Genomic DNA, 27464 nt, shown 5'->3' with positions numbered 1-27464 from the left:
TATAGGGTTTAGAATTAGGAATTAATGGCTAAGTTCTTTGCCTTTCAAGAACTCTGTGTCTCTGTACAAAGAAATTGAAGTTTTCTGAGTCTATTTTCTTTTTTTTTTATTATTATTATACTAAAAGTTCTAGGGTACATGTGCCATGTTGGTGTGCTGCACCCATCAACTCGTCAGCACCCATCAACTCGTCATTTACATCAGGTATAACTCCCAATGACTTCCCTCCCTCCTTCCCCCTCCCCACAATAGGCCCCGGTGTGTGATGTTCCCCTTCTTGTGTCCAAGTGATCTCATTGTTCAATTCCCACCTATGAGTGAGAACATGCAATCTTTGGTTTTCTGTTCTTGCAGTAGTTTGCTGAGAATGATGGTTTCCAGCTGCACCCATGTCCCTACAAAGGACACAAACTCATCCTTTTTTATGGCTGCATAGTATTCCATGGTGTATATGTGCCACATTTTCTTAATCCAGTCTGTCACTGATGGATATTTGGGTTGATTCCAAGTCTTTGCTATTGTGAATAGCGCCACAGTAAACATACGTGTGCATGTGTCTTTATAGCAGCATGATTTATAATCCTTTGGGTATATACCCAGTAATGGGATGGCTGGGTCATACAGTATTTCTAGTTCTAGATCCTTGAGAAATCGCCATACTGTTTTCCACAATGGTTGAACGAGGTTACATTCCCATCAAGAGTGTAAAAGTGTTCCTATTTCTCCACATCCTCTCCAGCACCTGTTGTTTCCTGACTTTTTAATGGTCACCATTCTAACTGGTGTGAGATGGTATCTCATTGTGGTTTTGATTTGCATTTCTCTGATGGTCAGTAATGATGAGCATTTTTTCATGTGTCTGTTGGCTGTATGAATGTCTTCTTTTGAGAAATGTCTGTTCATATTCTTTGCCCACTTTTTGATAGGGTTGTTTGTTTTTTTCTTGTACATTTGTTTGAGTTCTTTGTAGGTTCTGGATATTAGCCCTTTGTCAGATGAGTGGATTGCAAAAATTTTCTCCCATTCTGTAGGCTGTGTGTTCACTCTGATGGTAGTTTCTTCTGCTGTGCAGAAGCTCTTTAGTTTAATTAGATCCCATTTGTCAATTTTGGCTTTTGTTGCCGTTGCTTTTGGTGTTTTAGACATGAAGTCCTTGCCCGTGCCTATGTCCTGAATGATATTACCTAGGTTTTCTTCTAGGGTTTTTATGGTATTAGGTCTAACATTTAAGTCTCTAATCCATCTTGAATTAATTTTCGTATAAGAAGTAAGGAAAGGATCCAGTTTCAGCTTTCCACTTATGGCTAGCCAATTTTCCCAGCACCATTTATTAAATAGGGAATCCTTTCCCCATTTCTTGTTTCTCTCAGGTTTGTCAAAGATCAGATGGTTGTAGATGTGTGGTATTATTTCTGAGGACTCTATTCTGTTCCATTGGTGTATATCTCTGTTTTGGTACCAGTACCGTGCTGTTTTGGTTACTGTAGCCTTGTAGTATAGTTTGAAGTCAGGTAGCGTGATGCCTCCAGCTTTGTTCTTTTGACTTAGGGTTGTCTTGGCAATGTGGGCTCTTTTTTGGTTCCATATGAACTTTAAAGCAGTTTTTTCCAATTCTGTGAAGAAAGTCATTGGCAGGTTGATGGGGATGGCATTGAATTTATAAATTACCTTGGGCTGTATGGCCATTTTCTCAATATTGATTCTTCCTATCCATGAGCATGGTATGTTCTTCCATTTGTTTGTGTCCTCTTTTATTTCACTGAGCAGTGGTTTGTAGTTCTCCTTGAAGAGGTCCTTTACATCCCTTGTAAGTTGGATTCCTAGGTATTTTATTCTCTTTGAAGCTATTGTGAATGGGAGTTCATTTATGATTTGGCTCTCTGTTTTTCTGTTACTGGTGTATAAGAATGCTTGTGATTTTTGCACATTGATTTTGTATCCTGAGACTTCGCTGAAGTTGCTTATCAGCTTAAGGAGATTTTGGGCTGAGACAATGGGGTTTTCTAAATATACAATCATGTCATCTGCAAACGGACAATTTGACTTCTTCTTTTCCTAACTGAATACCCTTGATTTCTTTCTCTTGCCTGATTGCCCTAGCCAGAACTTCCAACACTATGTTGAATAGGAGTGGTAAGAGAGGGCATCCCTGTCTTGTGCCAGTTTTCAAAGGGAATGCTTCCAGTTTTTGCCCATTCTGTATGATATTGGCTGTGGGTTTGTCATAAATGGCTCTTAATATTTGAGATACGTTCCATCAATACTGAATTTATTGAGAGTTTTTAGCATGTGGGCTGTTGAATTTTGTCAAAGACCTTTTCTGCATCTATTGAGATAATCATGTGGTTTTTGTCTTTGGTTCTGTTTATATGCTGGATTACATTTATTGATTTGCATATGTTGAGCCAGCCTTGCATCTCAGGGATGAAGCCCACTTGATCATCGTGGATAAGCTTTTAGATGTGTTGCTGAACTCGGCTTGCCAGTATTTTATTAAGGATTTTTGCATCGATGTTCATCAGGGATATTGGTCTAAAATTCTCTTTTTTTGTTGTGTCTCTGCCAGGCTTTGGTATCAGGATGATGTTGGCCTCCTAAAATGAGTTAGGGAGGATTGCCTCCTTTTCTATTGATTGGAATAGTTTCAGAAGGAATGGTGCCAGCTCCTACTTGTACCTCTGGTAGAATTCGACTGAATCCGTCTGGTCCTGGACTCTTTTTGGTTGGTAGGCTATTAATTATTTCGTCAATTTCAGAGCCTGCTATTGGTCTATTCAGGGATTCAACTTCTTCCTGGTTTAGTCTTGGAAGAGTGTAAATGTCCAGGAAATTATCCATTTCTTTTAGGTTTTCTAATTTATTTGCATAGAGGTGTTTATAGTATTCTCTGATGGTAGTTTGTATTTCTGTGGGGTCGGTGGTGATATCCCCTTTATCATTTTTTATTGCGTCTATTTGATTCTTCTCTCTTTTCTTCTTTATTAGTCTTGCTAGTGTTCTGTCAATTTTGTTGATCTTTTCAAAAAACCAACTCCTGGATTCATTGATTTTTTGGAGGGGTTTTTGTGTCTCTATCTCCTTCAGTTCTACTCTGATCTTAGTTATTTCTTGCCTTCTGCTAGCTTTTGAATGTGTTTGCTCTTGCTTCTGTAGTTCTTTTAATTGTGATGTTAGAGTGTCAATTTTAGATCTTTCCAGCTTTCTCTTGTAGGCATTTAGTGCTATAAATTTCCCTCTACACACTGCTTTAAATGTGTCCCAGAGATTCTGGTATGTTGTATCTTTGTTCTCATTGGTTTCAAAGAACATCTTTATTTCTGCCTTCATTTCGTTATGTACCCAGTAGTCATTCAGGAGTAAGTTGTTCAGTTTCCATGTAGTTGAGCGGTTTTGATTGAGTTTCTTAGTCCTGAGTTCCAGTTTGATTGCACTGTGGTCTGAGAGACAATTTGTTATAATTTTTGTTCTTTTCTATTTGGTGAGGAGTGCTTTACTTCCAACTATGTGGTCAATTTTGGAATAAGTGTGATGTGGTGCTGAGAAGAACGTATATTCTGTTGATTTGGGGTGGAGAGTTCTATAGATGTCTATTAGGTCTGCTTGGTGCAGAGTTGAGTTCAATTCCTGGATATTCTTGTTAACTTTCTGTCTCGTTGATCTGTCTAATGTTGACAGTGTTGATGTTGAAGTCTCCCATTATTATTGTATGGGAGTCTAAGTCTCTTTGTAAGTCTCTAAGGACTTGCTTTATGAATCTGGGTGCTCCTGTATTGGGTGCATATATATTTAGGATAGTTAGCTCTTCCTGTTGAATTGATCCCTTTACCATTATGTAATGGCCTTCTTTGTCTCTTTTGATCTTTGATGGTTTAAAGTCTGTTTTATCAGAGACTAGGATTGCAACCCCTGCTTTATTTTGTTTTCCATTTGCTTGGTATATCTTCCTCCATCCCTTTATTTTGAGCCTATGTGTGTCTCTGCATGTGAGATGGGTCTCCTGAATACAGCAAACTGATGGGTCTTGACTCTATCCACTTTGCCAGTCTATATCTTTTAATTGGGCCATTTAGTCCATTTACATTTAAGGTTAATATTGTTATGTGTGATCTTGATCCTGTCATTGTGATATTAGCTGGTTATTTTGCTCGTTAGTTGATGCAGTTTCTTCCTAGCATCGATGGTGTTTACATTTTGGCATGTTTTTGCAATGGCTGGTACTGGTTGTTCCTTTCCATGTTTAATGATTCCTTCAGGGTCTGTTGTAGGGCAGTCCTGGTGGTGACAAAATCTCTAAACGTTTGCTTGTCTGTAAAGAATTTTATTTCTCTTTCACTTATGAAACTTAGTTTGGCTATATATGAAATTCTGGGTTGAAAATTCTTTTCTTTAAGAATGTTGAATATTGGCCCCCACTCTCTTCTGGCTGTAGAGTTTCTGCCAAGAGATCTGCTGTTAGTCTGATGGGCTTCCCTTTTTGTGTAACCCGACCTTTCTCTCTGGCTGCCCTTAACAGTTTTTCCTTCATTTCAACTTTGGTGAATCTGACAATTATGTGTCTTGGAGTAGGTCTTCTCGAGGAGTATCTTTGTAGTGTTCTCTGTACTTCCTGAATTTAAATGTTGGCCTGCCTTGCTAGGTTGGGGAAGTTCTCCTGGATGATATCCTGCAGAGTGTTTTCCAACTTGGTTCCATTTTCCCCCTCACTTTCAGGCACCCCAATCAGATGTAGATTTAGTTTTTTCACATAATCCCCTATTTCTTGGAGGCTTTGTTCATTTCTTTATCCTCTTTTTTCTCTAGACTTCTCTTCTCACTTCATTTCATTCATTCGATCTTCAATCATTGATACTCTTTCTTCCAGTTGATCGAGTTGGTTACTGAAGCTTGTGCATTTGTCACGTAATTCTCATGTCATGGTTTTTATCTCTATCTGTTCATTTATGGCCTTCTCTGCATTGATTATTCTAGTTATCCATTCTTCCATTCTTTATTCAAGATTTTTAGTTTCTTTACACTGGGTACATAGTTCCTCCTTTAGCTCTGAGAAGTTTGATCAACTGAAGCCTTCTTCTGTCAACTCGTCAAAGTCATTTTCCGTCCATCTTTGATCCGTTGCTGGCGATGAGTTGTATTCCTTTGCAGGCGGAGATGTGCTCTGATTTTTTGAATTTCCAGCTTTTCTGCACTGCTTTTTCCCCATCTTTGTGGTTTTATCTGCCTTTGGTCTTTGACGATGGTGACGTACTGATGGGGTTTTGGTGTGGGTGTCCTTTCTGTTTGTTAGTTTTCCTTCTAACTGTCAGGACTCTCAGCTGCAGGTCTGTTGGAGTTTGCTTGAGGTCTACTCCAGACCCTGTTTGCCTGGCTATCAGTAGCAGAGGCTGCAAAAGATAAAATATTGCTGAACAGTAAGTGTTGCTGTCTGATTCTTGCTCTGGAAACTTCGTTTCAGAGGTGTGCCCAGCCATGTGAGGTGTGAAGTGTCAGTCTGCACCTAGTGGGGGATGTCTCCCAGTTAGGTTACTCAAGGGTCAGGGACCCACTTGAGCATGCAGTCTGTCCGTTCTCAGATCTCAACCTCCATGTTGGGAGACCCACTGCTCTCTTCAAAGCTGTCAGACAGCGTCATTTGCATCTGCAGAGGTTTCTACTGCTTTTTGTTTAGCTATGCCCTGTCCCCAGAGGTGGAGTCTACAGAGGCAGGCAGGCCTCTTTGAGCTGCGGTGGGCTCCACCCAGTTCGAGCTTCCTGGTGGCTTTGTTTACCTACTTAAGCCTCAGCAATCGAGGGTGCCCCTCCCCCAGCCTTGCTGCTGCCTTGCAGGTAGATCTCAGACTGCTGTGCTAGCAATGAGGGAGCCTCCGTGGGCATGGGACCCTCTGGGCCAGGTGTGGGATATAATCTCCTAGTGTGCCATTTGCTAAGACCCTTGGTAAAGCACAGTATTAGGGTGGGAATTACCCGATTTTCCACGTGTTGTGTGTCTCAGTTTCCCTTGGTTAGGAAAAGGGATTCCCTTCCCCCTTGCGCTTCCCAGGTGAGGGGATGCCTAGCCCTGCTTCAGCTCTTGCTGGTCAGGCTGCACCAGCTGACCAGCACCGCTTGTCTGGCACTCCCCAGTGAGATGAACCTGGTACCTCAGTTGAAAATGCAGAAATTGTCCATATTCCGTGTCGCTTGCTTTGGGAGCTGGAGGCTGGAGCTGTTCCTATTTGGCCAACTTGCTCAGGGACCCATCTGAGTCTATTTTCTAATCTTTAAAATGGGAATAATAATAATAATTATGTCACAGGTTGTTATGAGAAGCAGATATAGTATTAGGCTTCATCAGTTTTTATTTAAACTACAAACATTTTCATGTTGTTTTTCTACATGGAAAGCTTTCATATATGTGGAGTATACGTTGCTAAAATCTTATAGAATATGTGTTTTTAAGCTTCACATGTTCCCAGAGTATTTTAATTATGGAATTACATGTATCTGTTACTTAGTAACAGATGTTAGATATCAAAATTATTTTTATTGATTTGTAAGATTCTCATACCCAAAATATTTTCAGTATCTTAATTTTAGCAAATAACTAAGCATCATTTTAAATCATTATATTTATGTATTATTGAATTATTATATATTATTTGTGAAATTTATGGTCTAAACTGATTGGAATATTTAGTACCCCATCTTTATTTGACTCAGAAGTGATGTCAGGTGATAGTATCTATAATAATTTAAATTTTCTCAAGAAACTGGATGTTTTAGAAATGTGAGTAACAGCTATGTATAAGGGACATGGGTGATGTACTGGATACATGTGTAATGCCTGGATACAATTTGATTTCTTAAAAAGTGCTCCGTATCTTGTGGAAGAGGTACTCAAGCCCGCTATGTAAGCTGTCGTGATGCTCTTGATAGAATAGCAGATGAATCATATTGTGCCCACTTACCCCAACCTGCTGAAATATGGGACTGTTTTACCCCTTGTGGAGAGTGGCAAGCAGGGGATTGGTCACCCGTAAGTATTCTTATGAGAACAAAAGAAAATGAAAAATTTAAATATATTTGATACTAAATATAAATTAATGTTGTATATTACCCTTGGCTAAATTTTTGATCAGTGTTCAGCTTCCTGTGGCTATGGAAAAACAACTCGACAAGTTTTATGCATGAACTACCATCAGCCAATTGATGAGAATTACTGTGATCCTGAAGTTCGCCCCTTGATGGAACAGGAATGTAGCCTAGCAGCCTGCCCGCCTGCACACAGCCACTTTCCTAGTTCTGCTGTGCAACCAAGCTATTATCTAAGCACGAATTTGCCATTAACTCACAAACTTGAAGATGATGAAAATCAGGTGGTCCTTCCATCAGTCAGAGGAAACCAGTGGAGAACCGGACCGTGGGGATCAGTAAGCCATTTTTATTGGATTATCTATAATTTTGTTATATTATATCCTTTTAACAGGTATGTATATGATGCCATCAGTACTTTAAATGCTAAATTTATTTGAAGATCAATAGTTTAAGTATTAAAAGGATTAAGCATTTTTGATGCTTGTTACAAATGCTAGGGTTCTTATTGAATTATGCACTAAAATGTTATTATGATTACAGAGGAATGTACTGTAAAACAATCTGATTAGAATTCATTATAATAAAAACAAAAGAAAACCCTTTAAGGGGTATGACTATAAATGTTTATGAATAAACCTAAACCCCAAAAGTATTATCATAGCAATACAATAAGCTGGTATAAAATCATGACAAACTACACATGGTATAATTATAGTTCATATTGTACATGAGATTAATAATACAAAATGAAGAAAAACACCAGTGTAAAGTTAAGTAATTTAATGCTGTCTTTTATTCATTCCTAGTGAGACCTCAAAACTTCAATTTTTTACTTAACACTCATGATAAAAGTGAAAATTGTTTCCTAATGCATACTTGAAAGTCCCACCTTTTCATCAACAAATTCTAATGAAGCTCCCAGTAAAACTCAAGTGTTCTGACAGATTTCTCAATTCAAATTGTGATTCCAATGAAGGAGATTCTAATGTAGAGTTTGATTTTGATTGAGTCAATGCTGATTTTTTTTTTACCATGTAAATTAATGATGTGGAATCCGGAGTTTGTGCATATTTTGTGTTTTATTCTTGTCAGTGCTCTAGCAGTTGTTCTGGAGGACTTCAGCGTAGGGCTGTGGTCTGCCAGGATGAAAATGGACAAAGTGCTAGTTACTGCGATGCAACCTCCAAGCCTCCAGAGTTACAGCACTGTGGTCCAGGGCCTTGTCCACAGTGGAACTACGGAAATTGGGGAGAAGTAAGTCATAGTATTTTCTAAACTTGTGAGATTATTACATCTCTGAAGACCAAAAGTAAAAAGCATCCTATACTGTTTGATCATCTTATTTCACTATACTATGTAGAAATTTTTTTTTTTTTTTTTTTTTTTTTTTTTTTTTTTTTTTTTTTGAGACAGAGTCTCACTCTGTTGCCCAGGCTGGAATGCAGTATTGTGGTCTCGACTCACTGCAACCTCCACCTCCTGGGCTCAAGCACTCTTCCCACCTCAGCCTCCCAAGTAGCTAAGGCTACAGGTGTGTGCCACCATGCCTGGCTATTTTTTTTATTTTTAATAGAGATGGGAATTTCACCATGTTGCCCAGGCTGGTCTCGAACTCCAGGCCTCAAGTGATTCTGCTGACTAGATTTTTTTTTTTAATTGAGTAATTACGCCATGTTCTTTTAATAGATGTTCTGTCATGGTTTAGGTCACTCATTCATGATTCAAAAAATGCATATTCTAGATTTTTCAACAGAATCTAATATGCTAGGCAATATGTCTTTGAACTACTAGTATCTTTCTAAAATTGGTTTATTCTCCTAATTTCTTAGACAATTAGGTTGATATAAAAATAGAAAACTAGAATAAAATATAAACCATGTTTAATCCTATTAGTAAGTTATGCATTTGGCAAATCTTTTTCGTTAAGCCAGATAGTTGTCAGTTATTGAGCACTTGCTTCATACACTTGCACTCTCTAGGCACTGGAAATAATAAAAGATAATTTTTTAAAGTCACTTTTAATACTAACGTCCTTCATAATGTGGAATGGGAACAAACAAGAAGCCAGTATTTCTATTAGCTTTGGAAAATTAAAATGAATGACCTAATTAAATTAATCAAATATTTTTGCTTAATGATTTTTAGCACATAATTTCTGTTCACTGGGAGTTTGAAGCCATGTTTTTAAAGTACACTCAGACCAGGTGCTAATACATATCAAGCACATTTTTAAGATACACTTTTACTATTTTCCAAAACGAAAGTAACCTCTGTTTCTGAGTTTGCATGCACTCGTTTTGAAAATTCAAATTATATGTCCAAATATAAATAGAAACTTTTAACAAAATTTGGTATATTTCCTGCCAGGCTTTTGTTCTACATGAGTTTTAGAAATTGGTTCATATTATACAGCTGTTTTATTACTTGCTGTTTTTATATTATATATACTGAACATTTCATGTTTATAAAATTAGACATACCTTATTATTAATAGCTTTCATGGTTACTTAGTAACCTGTTGATTGGATATTGTACATTATGTACTTAATGCTCATTACTTAGATAAATAAATTTTGATTCTGGCTTGACCTGCCAACATTATCTTACAGGTCCTGGATATCTTATTGAAATATATTATGATACTAATCCTCAAAATCTAGTCAACTTTTAAAGTCATGGAATTGAAACTTTGATTTTTTTTTTATCTAGGGAGAAATGTTGATAATTATGAAGTAATTATAAACTTAAACTCTACCATTACTAAAGTAACATTACTAGAGTAAACATAATTACTGATTATGTTTAAACATTGAATGAAGCAATACATTATTCTCTTTAAAACCACATAGTTTTGAATTTTCCTATTCTTGTTTTTAGTGTTCACAAACATGTGGAGGAGGAATAAAATCAAGACTTGTAATATGTCAATTTCCCAATGGCCAAATATTAGAAGATCACAACTGTGAAATCGTAAACAAGCCACCTAGTGTAATACAGTGTCATATGCATGCTTGCCCTGCTGATGTGTCATGGCATCAGGAACCATGGACATCGGTATGATAGTATTCTTGCTTGTTAACATGTCATACTTTAAAGTTTGAGTCTGAGTGAGGGAAAGTTCATTTTTTTTCTTTTCCTCAACTTTTATTTTACATTCAGGGCTACATGTGCAGGATGTGCAAGTTTGTTACATAGGTAAATGTGGGCCATGGTGGTTTGCTGCACAGATTATCCCATCACCTAGGTATTAAGCCCAGCATCCATTAGCTATTCTTTCTGATGTTTTCCCTGGCCCCCACACTCCTTCCGCAACAGGCCTCAGCGTGTTGTTCCCCATCATGTGGCCATGTGTTCTCATCATTCAGCTCCCACTTATAAGTGAGAACATGCAGTGTTTGGCTTTCTGTTCCTTTATTAGTTTGCTGAGGATAATGGCGTCCAATTCTATCCATGTCCCTGCAAAGGACATGATACCATTCCTTATTATGGCTGCATGGTATTCCATGCTGTGTATGGTATGATGATATTCTTATTCTTTTTTGTTTTGTTTTGCTTTATTTTGTCTCTTTTGCTTTAATTTATTCTCTTTATAAATTGTGGAATGCATACACTTTATCTTCTCTGATTTCTTTGTAGAGTAGATCATTGACCCTCTTGGTTTGTGTTTTGAAATTTGATATTTGGAAGAGGAATCCATTTAATTTCAAGTAGTATACCATATATAATGGTATTTTATATATTTATTTTTTAATATGTGAACTTTGGACCATACCACTGTTCTAATGGAAATATTTTTCTCCATTTTATCTTTGGTTTGCTGTCAATTAATCAGGAATATTATATTATTTACATTTATATATAATGTTGACGTTGTGCTTGTAAAAATGGCAAATTAAGGCTGTGTCTTGTTTAAGCATATAATTATGTGTGGCTTTCATCTGTTGATATCCATAACTGATCCAAAAGCCAAATAGTATTCTTTAAAACTTGTGTTTTGTCATTATCTGACTTACTATTTTGTTCGGAAATGTGAAAATATTATGTTTAAAAAAGTAGAGAAATTTACTTCCACAGCATAACTTGTTTACAGTTTTTTACATATGTCATGCAAAAGTTTAATTTATGTAATAATTTATATGATTATGCATTTCTCCCACTTTGTGGAGTTACTGTGGTTTGGGAATATTTTAATTTTCTGAGTTTTTATTGGAGCCATAGACAAAACTCATAAGCTTTGTTTGTGAATGATTCTTTAGTGATCTTCAAATATCTTTTTTTTGAGGAGTAACTAATATATAACTATATTGAAATAGGCATTTTGATTACCATTGATCTTTTAAATCGTGAATGACCAAGTACATTTCCGTTAAGTGAAAAACTGATTTGAGTTTATAATCTATTTGTAATTAAATTTATAAAGCTAAGTGATTCTTTATTTGAAAATTAGTTATAACTCCAGTTTTGTAACCAACACTTGATGCCTGCACTTGTTTTGTTTTGCCCTACTCAAACATCTTTATAATAAGATGCAAACCCAAGTTTCAAGTCATGTTATTTGAAGAGTAGGTCAAGCTCTGGTTCAGGCTGAAATTCATCTTTATAGTCAAAGTGTGACTGATGATGTTAAACAACAGAACATTTTAACTTTATAGGAGGATCTTAAAGTAAAATTGCTGCCTCAAAGGACCATCATCTTGTGGGATCTAATGAAAAACATATTTTGCCATGGAAAGCACTCACATATGTATTTAATAAATGTCATTACCGACCATCTCGTATATACTAGGCACTGTGATCCAGAGATAATTGGAACATATTTCTTATCCTTATGGAGTTTACAGTTTACTTTGGGAGATTTGAAATACTGTAAGAACTCACCATAAAAAGATATTTTTTATTAGCTATGTTAGATTGGAAATCCACTTTCTGCTTACTATGTCTCTGTTGCATCTTCTTTCATTTTATTGGTTATAGTTTGCAAGCCTAGTTCTTAAGAAGGCTATGGATTACTTTCTTGGAATTTTTTCCCAATTAGGAAAGCAGAATCCTAACCACTAATGAGACTGAATTGTAATGGCATTTGTTTCTGAGCACAGATATTTTATTTTCCCTACCCATTCATGCTTTTAATCCACGAAGCATTAAACATTTACTCAGGTCTCATGCTTTATACTAGGTATTGAAACAACTAAAATTAAGTGTTTTTGAGTCAGATTCTCTGTTTTAGAGGTCAACAAACTATGGTCCATGGACCAAACCGGCCTGTTGCCTATTTTTGTAAATAAGTTCTATTGGAACACAGTCATGCTCATTTGTTTATGTGTTATCTATGGCTGGTTTTGCACTATAGCAGTAGCATCAATTAGTTGCAATAGAAACTCTGTAACCCACAAAGCCTGAAATATTTACTATCTGGCTTTTTCTGGGAAGAGTTTGCTGACCCCTGTTCTATTTAATAGACTTTATAATGCTTTTAAGTTTAACATAAACATCTACTTAGATTTATAGAAGATTAAAATTACAAATAATTCATTCCAGGTCAGTTTTAGATATTTTTGATCCTTTGATATTTTACATTTTAAGGTTCATCAACCTTCTCTACATATCCACTGTGATATTCATGCAATGTTTATGTAAATGTATCTAATACTATATTCCAGTATATTTTTGTTATGCTATTTTTTGTATGTAAATTATGTCACAAGTGAAAAATATGAATATTCATTAAAGTCCTGTATATAGATGACTTTTCAACCTCACAAAAACAAATGACCAAGAAAACAATAATCACAGATTGCCAAATAGTAAGGCAGATGTGCAGAATTCTTTAGTGTTTATTACATGTATATCCCAAAAGGAGTTCATTGAATAATTCAGTCTTTGCACTATGAAGAAATGTAATATTTTTATTTTTTGATAAGTTGAATATATTGAAGTTTTAAAAATTACAATAAATGTTTGTATAGAATTTTTACAAACATAGTTATTTACTTTTTGTATGTATGAAGTACTTACATATCATTAGAATGACTGGATTTCTTTTATTATATGAAGCATATTTATTTGTTAAATTAGCCTTTTATATTAAATGGGTTTAGGAGATCTGAAGTTTTGTTGTCAATACCAAATATAACATTTTACCTCTTTCAGTGTTGGTGCATATTAGACAAACTTCAGAATACCTTATTAGCATACCAGAGTAATATTCTTTCATGGATAACTTTAACTTCAGCAGATCCTGTTGACTAAGTAGAAAATTAGGAGTGTGTATGCACGCGTGTGTGTGTGTATGAGTGACATTAAATCTCAGAAACATTTTTCATTTTAAAGCAAATGAAATGTGAAATGTTAAATTATTTAAATTATTATTAGAAAGTTTTAAGATACATTTAAATTTTCTTCATGTTGTAGAAAGTCTTGTGCTGTAATAAAAAAAGGAATAAATAAATTTAATCTTTGTTAATTCAATGGCTACATTTTTGGTGATTAGTCAGCGTGAAATGATTGTATTTTAACCCGTTTATTAATGAGTATTGTGGCTTTGTGCTTTATGTCATTCATATGTATGTTGTATTTTTACTCCTTGCACTTAAAATGTTCTAAGTCACTGAACAGATCTTGTATTATTAATATAAGCAATGCCTCCTTTCTTTTGATGGTGTTTTCCTTAAATAACAAACTGTTAATTTCTCTTATTAAACATTTAATTGTTGAATAGTATATGTTTTCATAATTGTATTTAGTTTATGTATAAGCTACTGTATTTTTTACATAATATTCCTGTTAGAAAGTAACACTGAGATTTAAAAGTATAAGACTTATTTGTTAGCTGTCAATTTTTAAATACTGTGAAGTTTTTATAAATTTTCTTTTCATATATTATAAACAATGAATACAAATTAATGATGTAAGCAAACTTATTTAATAAGTTAAAAATAGATATGCTTATGACCAAAGTAATCTTTAAAGGGTGAGTAAAAGTTTTACTTTTCTCATTAATATATAGTAAGCGACATTACGTGTAACATAATTCAACTAGCAAATGCTCTTTAAGTAAATTTATATTAATCAACTTATATTTTCTCACTAAGTTTCATTTTAGAAGTTATTTATTTTCTTGGAATGTTTTTATTCCTGACATAGAATGAAATAATATTTGGTAAACAAATAGAGTGTATTCCAGTGTGCTTTGGGAATGATGACTGTCCAACAGTAGTGAAGAGAATATATATTTTTTTCCTTTTTGCCTTAAAGATTGTTTCTCCTCACACAAAAACATAAGAAAGTTGTTTTTTTTTTTTTAAATGAAAGCTTGCTACTTGAACCCTAAATTCTGGTGCATTCACTTGGTGTTTCTTCTTAAAAAAAGTCCTTCTGAAACATTGTGCAGAAAAAAATATATACTGTACTAAATCTATTATACGATATAATGGAATGCAACAAATAGAAGCACCGTCAGAAATGATCGTGTAAACTGGGCGTGGTAGCTCATACCTGTAATCTCAGCACTTTGGGAGGCCAAGGTGGGTGGATCACTTGAGGCCAGGAGTTCGAGACCAGCCCGACTAACATGGTGAAACCCCCGTCTCTCCTAAAAATATAAAAATTGCCTGGGCATGGTGGCATGCACCTGTAATCCCAGCTACTCTGGAGGCTGAGGCAGAAGAATCACTTGAACCTGGGAGGTGGAAGTTACAGTGAGCCGAGATGGTGCCACTGCACTCCAGCCTGGGTGACAGAGCGAGACCCTGTCTCAAAAAAAAAAAAAAAAAAAAGAAGAAGAAGAAGGAGAAGAAATGAGCATGTGGTAGCAGCAAACACCAGTAAATCTGACGTTTGTCCGTTTGAAAAGAGCACTGAGGGTCTGAGCAAAGGGTGTTGGGCTCTGACTCCCCCTGTAGCTCCCATTTAAGAGAGATGCACTCAGCGAGAAACTGCCTCTATTGCTCCTAAGGCCAGCAGGAGCCAGGTAATGTGTAGGCAAATCGTTTCAAGAAACTGCCACTTCTTTATGTTGACTTTGTAAAGTGTTCAGTGAAAACATTTATAGTAATTGTTTTCTTAAATTTGAAAAAGATACATAAGCATAGTAAACAGGTTAGAAATCTATTTTAAAAATAAATTTTATAATACACTTCCCATAACAATATTAAGTATTTAGTATTTCTCCATTTATTATGTTTTCTACTGTATCTTTCTAAAATACATTCGTTGATTCTCCCCAAAAGTATGAGTATCTACTACATATTAGACATTGTGCTGGTCACTAGAAATAAACCAGGCACTGTGGACTAGGTGTTTGCAGTTTAGTAATGCATGTAATTAATAAACAGATGGTCAGAATGCAGGGTGAGATTCCTAACACATTTCAGTAACGGTCATGTGATTTATCATACTGAAGACCCATAATATTTGGGGCTTACTAGTTTGAGATAATCCAATAATTAGTAATGAAGATTGTATTTAACAATAAAATAATTCGGCAATTGTTCCTTCTACAAAGCCTAAACTAGTAGGCTATTCTGTCATAACCTGACAAGAGAGAAGCAGTGTTCTAATTCCCTACCATAAAAGAATAATATTTTGCATAATTGCAGCATTTACCTTTTCTGCACATGTGGATTTCATATGTCACCAAAGAAGGGGATGTAGATGGATGTGTAGTTTGTCCTAGATATGATGTTCGGAAAATAATTTTGAAGACAAAATTTGGCCCTGCAGATTTGAAATGTATGGCCTGGGAAAAATTTAAGTGGATACTCTAATTAATGGTGAGATCATAAAAGAGGAGACTGTGTGTGTCTCTGTGTGTGTGTGTGTTATAATGTTGAGTGAAGTTGGAATGTACGGTATAAAATAACCCTAAAAACTCTCAATATGAAATGATTATAGGCCATATTTTTTTCTGTATGTTTCCATGTTAAAGAAAGTGAAAGTGTCCATGTTTCCATGGCAGTTCTCCTATTTTTCAGGCATAATGCTTCAGGAATGTTTAAGAATCTCAAGAAATTGTTCTTAGTGCTCTATAATATCTATGTGCTATATATTGAGGCTGTTTATAAAAAATATATAAACATTCTTAATATTAGTGCATTTAGATATCCCAAATTTTTGTTATAGAACCTTTATGTGTTACCTTCCAATAGTTTGAGAAAATCATATTTTAATTTCTACATTATCACATCACTCAGACATTAACTTTCTTATGTTTATTCCTTATTAGGAATAAACATTTTTAAGTCATTTGATTTTTAATTTTTTGATCATATTTATCATCCTCAGAACATTTTGAGCATATGCCCTTATATATATGTATTATATAGGCATACATTGCACACATAAACTAACATATGATTATGTGACTTATAGAAGATATACAAGTGTAAATTTAAACGGGTAAGTTGAATAATTAATGTTAAATATAATTTTTATTTTGTGAATGGTAACTTTTCTCTCACAACTATTCTAACCATTTAATTTTTTTAAAAGTAGTAGAATGTTTTGTTAATTTTGAAAATGTTGGTTCAACACTGTGCTATAGTAGTTTTAAAATATGGTTTATTTCAATATGTGGTTTCAATAACTTCTTTAGCTGAAAAATATACCTCACAAAATATCTCCAAATAACAAATAACAAAATTTATCACATAAAATAACAAAGTTTATCACTGAATGCTCCTGATATATGCCAGTAATTGACTTCAAATCCAGTATAAAAAATTATTGGAAAAAAATTGAAATTTGTTTCTCAAATTTCTGTTTTCCATGTCATTCAGTTCTTGAAGTACTACTAAAAGAAGCTGTAGCTTAATATTTTAACAAGAAGCTTTAACACTCAATGAAACTTTGAAATATTTGGAAGCTATTTAAACAGATTAGAAATTTTTGTTTCAACATTTTAAAAATATACAAGTGGCATACTGTTTCTGAAATTTTTGCTTCAAAGTTTTAAAAATAGCACTAGGCGAGGCCAGGCACAGTGGCTCATGCCTATAATCCCAGCACTTTGGGAGGCCCAGGCGGGCGGATCACGAGGTCAGTAGACTGAGACCATCCAGGCCAACATGGTGAAACCCTGTTTCTACTAAAAATACAAAAATTAGCTGGGCGTGGTGGCGTGTGCCTGTAATCCCAGCTACTCGGGAAGCTGAGACAGGAGAATCGCTTGGACCCGGGAGGCGGAGGTTGCAGTGAAGATCGCGCCATTGCACTCCAGCCTGGCGACATAAAAAGACTCCATTTAAAAAAGAAAAGAAAAGAAAAGAAAATGCCCTTGGCAAAATCACCTATCAGGAGAAACGTTTCCAAACATTTCAAAATGTTATCTCCTGAGTAGAAGGCGTTTCCAAAAGTGGTTGCTTTCTCAACTACTGCTAAATGTTTTCTTCATCTTAAAGACTAAATACTAGGTGTCACATTTTTCTCATAGAAAAAAATTCAGCAAATTTGGAACAAGCGTCTTTTTGGTAATATAAAAATTGGTAATCCATCTTTATGAGCCCATTGATCATTATGACTTTGAATGTAACCAGCAAAAGTCTGTGTGCTTAAAACTAAAACATAAACCAACCAGCAGCAGCAGCAGTTGCAGTTCCTCCTGGCACTCCTCATCTCACTACAGAGGATTATGAGTTTATACGTATCATAGAGTTCATATATCTTCCTCAGTGGGCATGTATGAGCTGCAGTGAATACACTGAAAGTGGATGACAGAGTGATGGTCTCCTTCTTCTGTCAGGAAACCTAATGAGTTATAAATGTTGTCTGTCAGACTGACATATAGCCCCATGTAGTAAATCTTGCTAATTTTCCTGAAATGTTAGATAAAACAAATATGAGTATATGTCCTAAAAAAATAATATTTGGGGCACTCCAGTGACTCACCCTTGCCTCTGAGCAATATATCCTTTTGAAAGACTGTGACTTAGAAACTCAGATGCCTATGAGGAATATATGTTTAATAATACATCTCAAACCTTATAAATTGGAGTCAGTATTGGAATTATGTAATTTGTTTTCATAGCCACTATTGACTTCTTCCTGGTTGTAATCCTCACCCCCTAGATTGTACTTAACCTCATACACTAATTTACCCAAGTCCTAACTGCTAGTAGGACATACCTAGGAAGGTACTTTGTTATCACATTATGTTGTAATATGTATTACAACAATATGTATACAAATGTATACAATATGTATACATTTATGTATTAAAACTCTTCTACATTATTATATGTTTTACATATACTTGTAAGAATTAAGTGAAATATTGCAAAGTTTTTGATAGTTGAGTTATTAAGTCACATAATAAATCCTTCTGTGTCGGTTAACTGAGCTGAAAAGTGATCCTATTAGACAGCTTTTGATATTTTGCAGCTGTGACTCAGGGAAACCCAGAGGTCTTAGAAGTAATTATGAAGGGAATCATGGCCATTGCACTGCCAGAACTGCATGTACCTTTCCACTCAAGATTATTGAGATCCCTTGTCTACCAGGCACTGGGTTAAGAATTGTGGAAAACAAGATAAATAAGAATGGCATACTCTCCTCAAAGGACTCACAGTCTAGGGAAAATTAAATATACATGCAAATAACTATAACAAGCCAGAAAGGGATATCATAGGAAGTCAGAAAATATGCGTCTGATTGGAGAAACATGAAAGGATTTATGGGGGAGAAGGTGTATGTCTAAGGATTGATGGGTAGATAGGATTTTGAGTGAGAAAAGAGGTACCAGGTAGGAGACCACCTAGAGCAAAACTATACAGATCAGAAAAAAAGTAGTTCAGTGTGACTTGTTTGTGATGACAAGCCAGTTTGTGAAACTAGTTTGTGAGAACAAGGGGTGGGCATACAATTAGAAATATGAATTAGGGCCATGTCAAAGAGGACCAATGAGGATCATGCCTAAGAAATTTTAAAAATTCTATAGGTATAGAAAAACTTGATTTTTTTTTTTTTGGACTGGGTGTCAGAAGTGTATCTTGAGAAGATTAGTGGACAATTCTCATCATAAAATATCAGCAAACTGAAAAGTGACAGACTGGAGATGAAAAGTCAAGGAGGGAATGTTCCAAAAGCTGAGGATGATTTAGGGGCCATTCATGCGGCTAGTCATCAGGTGTTTATGGATTACTCACCCATCACACTCAAGTGTCTGTAGGTAGAGTAGAAGAAGCCAGTGGAGGAGTGATTGATGGGACACTTTTTGATCCAAGGGTGGGGTGGCATCTGAAGGTGGAGTAAAGGAAGTATAAGTAAACATCTGAACACAATAAACTTGATAAAAGCCAAGATGGGTAATTTTGAGATCAGGGAAGTTTGAACTTGAGGAGAGTAAAAGTTTTGACAATGAGTGAAAATGTCAATTTGAGAGCACTAGGATTACACGTTGCAGTGTGAAGAGCCCATGTGATGATGCATAACAAGATTTTGTATTAGATAGTCTCATGTAAGAGAATATAATCTTGACTTTACCAAGAGAAATGTGAACTTTCATTTATCAAAAAAGTTTGAAGACATATTATTCCTAAGCCTTGAAGTATTAAATATTAAGTCTATTCGAGATCTTGTAGGTAAGAATAAGAGCTGTGGTATTAGAATGCCTCGGTTTGACTCCTGTTTTACTCAGTGACCTTTGCCAAGTTACTTAGCATTTCCAACATTTCATTTTCTTAGAATGAAAATAGTAGCTAATTAAGGAGAGTATTTTTTAAGGATAAAATGGAATAGGAATAGTGTTGAAATAGGGCCTGTTACATAAAGGCCCAATATATTTTGCTTATTGTTATCACTTATCCAGTAAGTATATATTATTTTTTCTCAAGGAGTTAAATATCCAAATATGGTAGAAAAGGCTAATTAACAATATATCAAACAATCTGAAACAAGTTTACTTGAGGAAGTTGTACTCTAGTATAAGAGAGGAATCAATTTGGACCATTATTTTATTCTTTAAAGTAAACTTTTATGGAAATAAGACATCCAGCAAAACTTCAAATCATAATGGTCCAGTTCAATGAATTTTCCAAAGTGAACACACTTATGTAGACAATGCTCAAACGGAGAACATCAGCACCACAGAAATTCCCCAACATCCCCCCTTGCAGTTACTATCTTCCCAAAAGGTAACCCCTTTTCTGACATCAAACATAATAGATTCATTTGCCTGCCTTTGAACTTTATACGAATGGAACTTAGAACATTTGTGAGAGTTAGGATATCGTACTTGAGACTCATTTATGTTGCATGTAATTGTAGTTTCTCATTGCAATCTAGTACTGTGTCATATAAGCATATAACTTCTATGAGTTGTATATAACTTGTATAACTTCTATGAATAGATGAATTAATATGATTTGTGTTAATATTTATCCTTCAGTTGACAAATATTTGGGATTGTTTTTAGTGTGGGACCTACAAACGATGCTGTGATGAACATTTCTCAGACATGTCTTTTGGTGAACATGTATGTCCGCATCTTTTGGCTAGGTAGCCAGGAGTTGAATTGCAGGATCTTAGTGTATATAGTGTAAACTAGTTTAGTTTTAGTAAATACTATATGACAGTTTTCTAAAGTGGCTGTATGAGAATTCTGGTTGCCCCAAATCCTTGCCAACACTTGATATTATCAGACTTTTAAATTTTAGTAATTCTAGTGAGTATGTAGTGGTATTTCTTTGTGGTTGTAGTTGGCATTTCTCTGATGGCTAAATTGTTTATTCCCAGGGGATATCCTATTTTCTGAAGCACCTATGGAAGTCTTTTGTCCACTTTTCTGTTGGATTTTCTGCATTATCTTATTGATATATGGGAGTTATTTTTGGTTCTGGATATAAGTACCTTGTTAAATATATGTATTGAAGGACATATCACCTCTTCATTTCAGTCTTTTATGGTCATCCAATCCCAGGAATAGCTACTGAGAAGTAGCAACAGTAAATGAGTTTCTACTTCTTTGCATTAAGTAGATAGATGGGAGATTCTGAGAGGATTAAAGCGAACAAATATGGAGAGAACAGCAAACTGTTCTGTTTAGAGAATGGATGGCTTGTGTGTATAGCAAAGATTTATTTTAAAATTATCTCAAAGGCAAACTTTTTAGGAGGGAAAACTTGCTACTTTACTCTGCCAGTTTAATTAAGAGAAGAAAGATTAGTCTCCCTGCACTATTTCTCCTTTTAAAAAATGCTAAATCCCTAATTTTTAATCTTTATGAATTTCTATTAAGTTTATTTATTCAGTAGATATTTACCTAGCAGTTACTATGTGTTAGATACCAATAGATGTGGAGGGTAAAAATACAATTAGATCAGGACATAGGAGAGTTTGTATTACAGCAGGTTAAAAAATGTTAAAACGAAAGAATATACATATGGTTAGTTCTGCACACACAATCATGTGAGTTTAGGAATGTGGTGGGATATGGGATGGGAAAGATTCCTCAAGGGCTGAAAAGGGAAGAAATGAATTTTCTTCTCCCTGAGTCAAGTTTCGTTATTGTTAGCTTTTTCAGGTGTTTTGAATATCAGTTTGATACTTGGTAAAGTATTCTATCTCTGGAAGTTAGAACCCATTCAAAATCAGTAGAAACTTGCAATGAAATTAAATTGGCAGGAAAAAGAGTTTTATAAAATCAATTTGATATGCTTAATCATTAAGTTTAGATAATTGAAATACTTAAACATATGATTGTCAAATTATTTTGAGACAAATATTTCTTTTAAGGTGGTATTTATTAATAGTAAGAATTACTCTAAATTAAAATAGCTCTAAAATATGAATAACAACATACCTAAAATACCAAAGCAAGCAGTCAGATTTCTAGTTTGTTATAATCATTAAAATTGTCAGAAAAAGACTTGCCCACAGTAGAACCATTTCTATTTCTTTCCTATAACTTTTTTCAAGGTGTAAACACAGATTTAGGAAAGTTCATGTCTTTTATTATAGTAGATTTTGCCCCTCATACACAAACCCTATAATATTTGATAGAAAAAAATCAGAAGACATTTTGTGTCACTGATGATTAATCATTCTGTTTGTGATGTCATTAAATATAGTGTGGTAATTAAAACGTGTGAATGATAATGTATAAATGATAATGTGTAAACGATGTGACTATGTTCTCTTTAGGAGAAGGTAAGAATAAAAGAAAATTTATACTGATACACTAATAAAAAATTATTACTGGCTGGGCAAGGTGGCTCATGCCTGTAATCCCAGCACTTTGGGAGGCTGAGGCGGGCAGATCACGAGGTCAGAAGATCAAGACCATCTTGGTCAACATGGTGAAACCCCGTCTCTACTAAAAATACAAAAAATTAGTGAGGGTGGTGGCACGCACCTGTAGTCCCAGCTGCTTGGGAGGCTGAGGCAGGAGAATGACTTGAACCTGGGAGGCGAAGCTTGCAGTGAGCCGAGATCGCGCCACTGAACTCCAGCCTGGGTGGCAGAGCCAGAAACTCCGTCTCAAAAGAAAAAAAGAGAAAGTTATCTATTCTATCAACTAGAGAATGTTCATTGTTCTATCTGAGGGCAACCCCTTTATTGTTTATTCGTGGGCCTTAGGAGAGTTTTCACATCTAGAAATAGGGAAGATAATCAGACATGACATATCCCTCACTCCTGGACATTTCTTCCGTGACAGGGAGCTGGCTCACGGATAGTGGCTCAAATGGGATCCTGTCTCCTTGTCAGTGTTTCTCATCTAAAATTGGCAAGGTCTGCTCATGTTTTTGGCCTCTCTTTATTGTGTGTGGATAAGTGCTGATTGTGACTTTAAAGATCCAATGACTGTCCTATGTTTTTCCTTTGAACTTTAATTTTTTAAATTATTTTTTATATTTAACATTTTATATTGAAAACTTATTCTGATATATGTGTAGTGAGTTAATGTTTTCTTAACAAAGCTTAAACACTTGCAAGGACATCATTTATTAAATAGTCCTTTCCCCACCTTCTTAAAATACAAGCTTTGTCATAACGCTGAATTCTTGGTTCTGCTTTCAGTAGTTTTCATTTTGTTTCATTGTTTGGCTTACAAGAGCATTAGTAAACATGTTCTTAATTACTGTAAAAAAATAAAATAAAATAAAATTGGCAAGGTGTCAATGAATTGAAATCAGGAGAACTTTCTTGTTTCTGTTGATCCACAGGGTATCCCTTAGAGTCAGAACAAAACAACAGAAATCTTGAAAAAGAGATCTATTACGTGCAGCTTTCCTTTCAGGGTTATTTTTGTGGGACTAAAGATCATTCAACTCTGTGCCATTCAGATAAAGTAGATTGCATATTTAAAAGGTCTTTGCTGTATGTATACATTTCAACTTTGTAAAACCGCACCCTTTAAATAAAAATGCTCAAGCAACTGAATTTTCTCTCTACTGAAGAGTAGCTGTAAAATAGTATATCAGATCTTAACGTTTCTGGAGCAAAAGTGTTAGACAATTTGAAGCTTTGTAAATGTAAAAAAAAGTATAAAAATAATTTGAGTAGAAATACAGAAAGCATATGGAAGCCTGATTATCTCTATATATACAAGTTTGTTCCTATGGCTTTTTTCTACATAGCATCGGGTCATTTCCTTATTCAGTAAACATTTATGGAACTGGTTTCTGCCTTTATTGAGTTTAGAGTTCTCATTTATAATGTCATCATTTTATTCAAATTTCTAGTGCGTTAATAAGGTATTCCATGTATTCATATATGGTAAAGTAGGTGATTTAATATTATGGTATACACTGAGGAGGTACCTTAAGAGATTTCTTTGTATTTTATTAAATGCTCTCTCTAAAGTTTTCTGTGTCACTCTGAAGCTCTGAAAATTTTACATAGTTATTTTTAAAGTCAAAATATGGAGAAAACTGTGATGAATAGTTGCTTATTCTTACAGATTGGGGAAATGTTTTTTATATTTATTTATTTTTCATGCTTAGAAGAATTCTATAAAGGTTTTTAAAAGAGACGTTACTTGCAAAGATGTTTAGCTTATGGTATTAAAAAGCAGATGCTGGGCTGGGCGTGGTGGCACATGCCTGTAATCCCAGCACTTTGGGAGGCTGAGGTGGGTGGATCACCTGAGGTCAGAATTTCAAGACCAGCCTGGTCAACACAGAGAAACCCATCTGTACTAAATATACAAAAATTACCCAGGCATGGTGGCAGGTGCCTGTAATCCCAGCTACTTTGGAGGCTGAGGCAGGAGACTTGCTTGAATCGGGGAGGCACTGGTTGCAGTGAGCCAAGATGGTGCCATTGCACTCCAGCCTGGGCAACAAGAGCAAAACTTCTTCTGGAAAAAAAAAAAAAAAAAAGAAAAGAAAACAGATGCTTTTTGAAAACCAATTTTATCGGAAGCTAAAATTAAAAGTCTGGGGAAAACTTAAAGGTTTTATTTAGACACCTGATGTCATAGTAAAAGAGGCAATATAAAACTTTGACACTGATTTGATAATTTTGAAGACTAAATGATGGCAGAATCCCTTTCTGTCAAAGGATGCCCCGTAATTCAGGTAGAATTTGCATTTTTCTCATTTGAGTAAACAACAATAATGCAATATGTTTTCATTTGTCCATAAATAATGCATATATCTAAAGAGTTAAATTATTGTGATTCTTGAAATATTTTTAAGATATCATTTTCCCTCTCTTTTTATCATATCTTTAAAATTGGGAAAGACTTCCCGTTTTCTCTTTCTTATCCCTTCTTATCTACACAAAGCATAAATTCTTTGAAGACAATTTTCAATTGAAGTGCGTAAAGCTTCAGTTGTGTCCTAGTGAAACTTCCTAAAGTTGGAGGCCATACATAATACAATATAGCCCATTTCTTCTTAGGAAAACTAAACAAACATTTGCTTCCAATTCTGATTCTGCACTCTGAAGTAAGAATCAATCAAATTCCTCCCCTACAGGGCAAATATTTGAAGACAGTTGTTTCTCTCTGCCTTCTGTTTTCCAGAAATCCAAGTCTTTCCTCCCCTAGAAGTAATCTCTAATCCTTTCATCTGTGTCTTTTGATATTTACCCTCCATATTGCCAAATAATAGGCTTATTCAGCTGTTTCTGGGTATATCCAAATAAATTTACCTGTTGACTCCCTTTTATAGAGGTTGAGAATTCCAAATTAATTCCAAATCAATTTTGATTAAGTCAGCAGTGCTGCTATGTCAGTGTGGAGCCAAGTAGTGTACTGTCCTTTCTTATACAACTCTTAATTTTTCCTGCTGTGGATTGCCTTATTTTAAAATTTGCTTTAGTTTTGTTATGTTTTAATCACTGTTTTTTTTTTCTCAAGGGCTTGAACAGGTATGTAAAATCTCTATAAACGGTTTTTCTAAACGCTCGGGTATTTCCTGTATTTTGGACTCCTTCCAGAGACCCCTCCACCCTCAATCTGCCTCCTCCGATCTGGCACAGATGACTTTAACCCTGCTTTACCAGTCTCTCATCCTGTGAAGTGTTTTCACTGGTCTTTGGTTTTGATAACTTTTTCTTACATCACATATATTTCTCTTTTTTTGGTTTACCCTCTCATACTAAAACACTTCTTCCTGCCTGTACCTTCCTTAAAAATGAAAAAAATGAGAGGTACAATTTTCCTTCTGTGCAAACCTGGAACTCTCTTTAGTCAATCCTTATATTGGAATAATTGACAACCTATAAAATTCTAGCTTGAAAATAATTTCCCTCAAAATTTTTAAAGCATTGCCTATTTTACTTTAGCATTCTGAGCTATTATTGCGAAATCCGAATGCATTCTAATTCCCTCCCCATTGTACGTGCCCTTGTTTCCATGCCTGTTCCACTGAAGCTTTTGGTATTTCCTTTCTGTTTATCCCTGTATTCTTACAGTTTCTGGTGAAGTGACTTAGTGTTTACGAATGTGCTTAAAATTTAGTTTGCTAAACATTCTTTCTGTAAGCTCTTTCATTAAAAAGATTTGTATTGGGAAAATTGGTTGTATTACACTTTGATAATTGCTATGCAACCATTTTTTTTTTTAACTCTTTCTGGTTGAATATTGGGATTCTTGGATTGGTCTTCTAATTTTCTTGTTTTTATCTTCCTATTTCTACTTCTGTCTTTTGATTTTACTTGATGGGAAACTTTATCAATATTTAAACTTTATATTGAATTCTTTATTTTAGTTATATTTTTTAATTATCAAAAGGTTTGTCTGCATTCTTATTGTTTTAGTGTCATAGTATTCGATTTTTGTTTTGTCCATATAGGATCTACATTTCTGTCATAACTACAGTATATTTTTTGGGGGGGATAGTTTATCTTTATTGTCTTTTGATAAAGACAGATTCAGGATTTGAGAAAGGAAGTAAAAAAAGGGAATAGAGGTTTAGTATGCTTTTAGATTATTGTGTCAAGAACCATTTCAGGTTTATTCATACATTATCTAATTTAATCTCACAACCACCTTGAGATGTGGGTGTTATGATTATCATAGCTTCTGACAGCTGAGATTCAATTGTAGGCCTCTGACACCAAATCCCATCTACTACTAGATTATTATTCCATCTGCTACTCTCCACTAGTGAAAATGATGAAACCCTGACTTAAATATTGATACAAATAATTTTGTGTGATTAAAGGCAAAATCTTAGAAATTAACTTAAATTCATTGAAATATGAAATTAATCTCTAAAACACTCTCCCTCAACTTTTTTACATATGAAAACAGACATTAATATGTGCAATGGGTGTGGTCTTTTAATCTCAACTCTGACGTTTCTCTTTTCAAAGCATCCATAGAACTCATTTATTTCTCATCTCAGAGTACTCTGTACATATTCCTTTTTAGGCCTTTATAACCCTACTTAAAAGCAAACTTCTTGGCTTTATGGCTGTTAACTCCCACAGCTAGCACATAAAACATTTGTGGAAACTTGAAATGGTAAATCCTGCTATTTTGTTGGCACTCGATTTTAAGAATTTGTAAATGTTACCATAGTAAGTAATGCCTTAAAAGACAATTTTTTTTTTTTAAAAGGTATGCTTTAGATATTTTTCTGATCTCTTTATCTTTTTATGGTCTACTCACACTGAATAGTTTTCTGCATTTGTCAGTCCAGGAAGGCAGACGGTCATGCTTCTGGATGTAGGCTCCCAGGGGTAGGATGGGAGTGGAGTTTTTATAATGGAATGTGGCGCACATTCTTGCAAAAGCAGTGTTTCAGTTGATTTGTGTAAAAACATTAAGAAAAAGTAAATTCGCAATAATGGCCCCAAAGAAATTGTTAAAAATAGACAAGACTTGCATTATTCTCATATTAACCATACCATTTTTCTCCATGTCACCCTATACTTGTAAAGGTTCATGTTACTGGATGAGTCAATAAAAACTCCAAACAGGAACTCTTTAGGTGAGTTCCACTTGC

The 27464-nt window shown here is 34.9% G+C and overlaps 1 protein-coding gene across 1 annotated transcript in view; it reads left to right on the top strand.

Moving 5' to 3' along the window:
- ADAMTS20 (ADAM metallopeptidase with thrombospondin type 1 motif 20) overlaps positions 1-27464 on the top strand; it is a 209356-nt gene that overhangs the window by 119995 nt on the left and 61897 nt on the right. Inside the window, 4 exon segments of the mRNA XM_050749368.1 lie at positions 6848-7012; positions 7116-7406; positions 8164-8325; positions 9949-10125. Coding sequence (XP_050605325.1) covers positions 6848-7012; positions 7116-7406; positions 8164-8325; positions 9949-10125 — 795 coding nt within the window.

This window comes from Macaca thibetana, chromosome 11 (assembly GCF_024542745.1).
Source record: "Macaca thibetana thibetana isolate TM-01 chromosome 11, ASM2454274v1, whole genome shotgun sequence".
Taxonomy (NCBI): domain Eukaryota; kingdom Metazoa; phylum Chordata; class Mammalia; order Primates; family Cercopithecidae; genus Macaca; species Macaca thibetana.
This window is presented reverse-complemented; position numbering and strand designations above follow the sequence as displayed.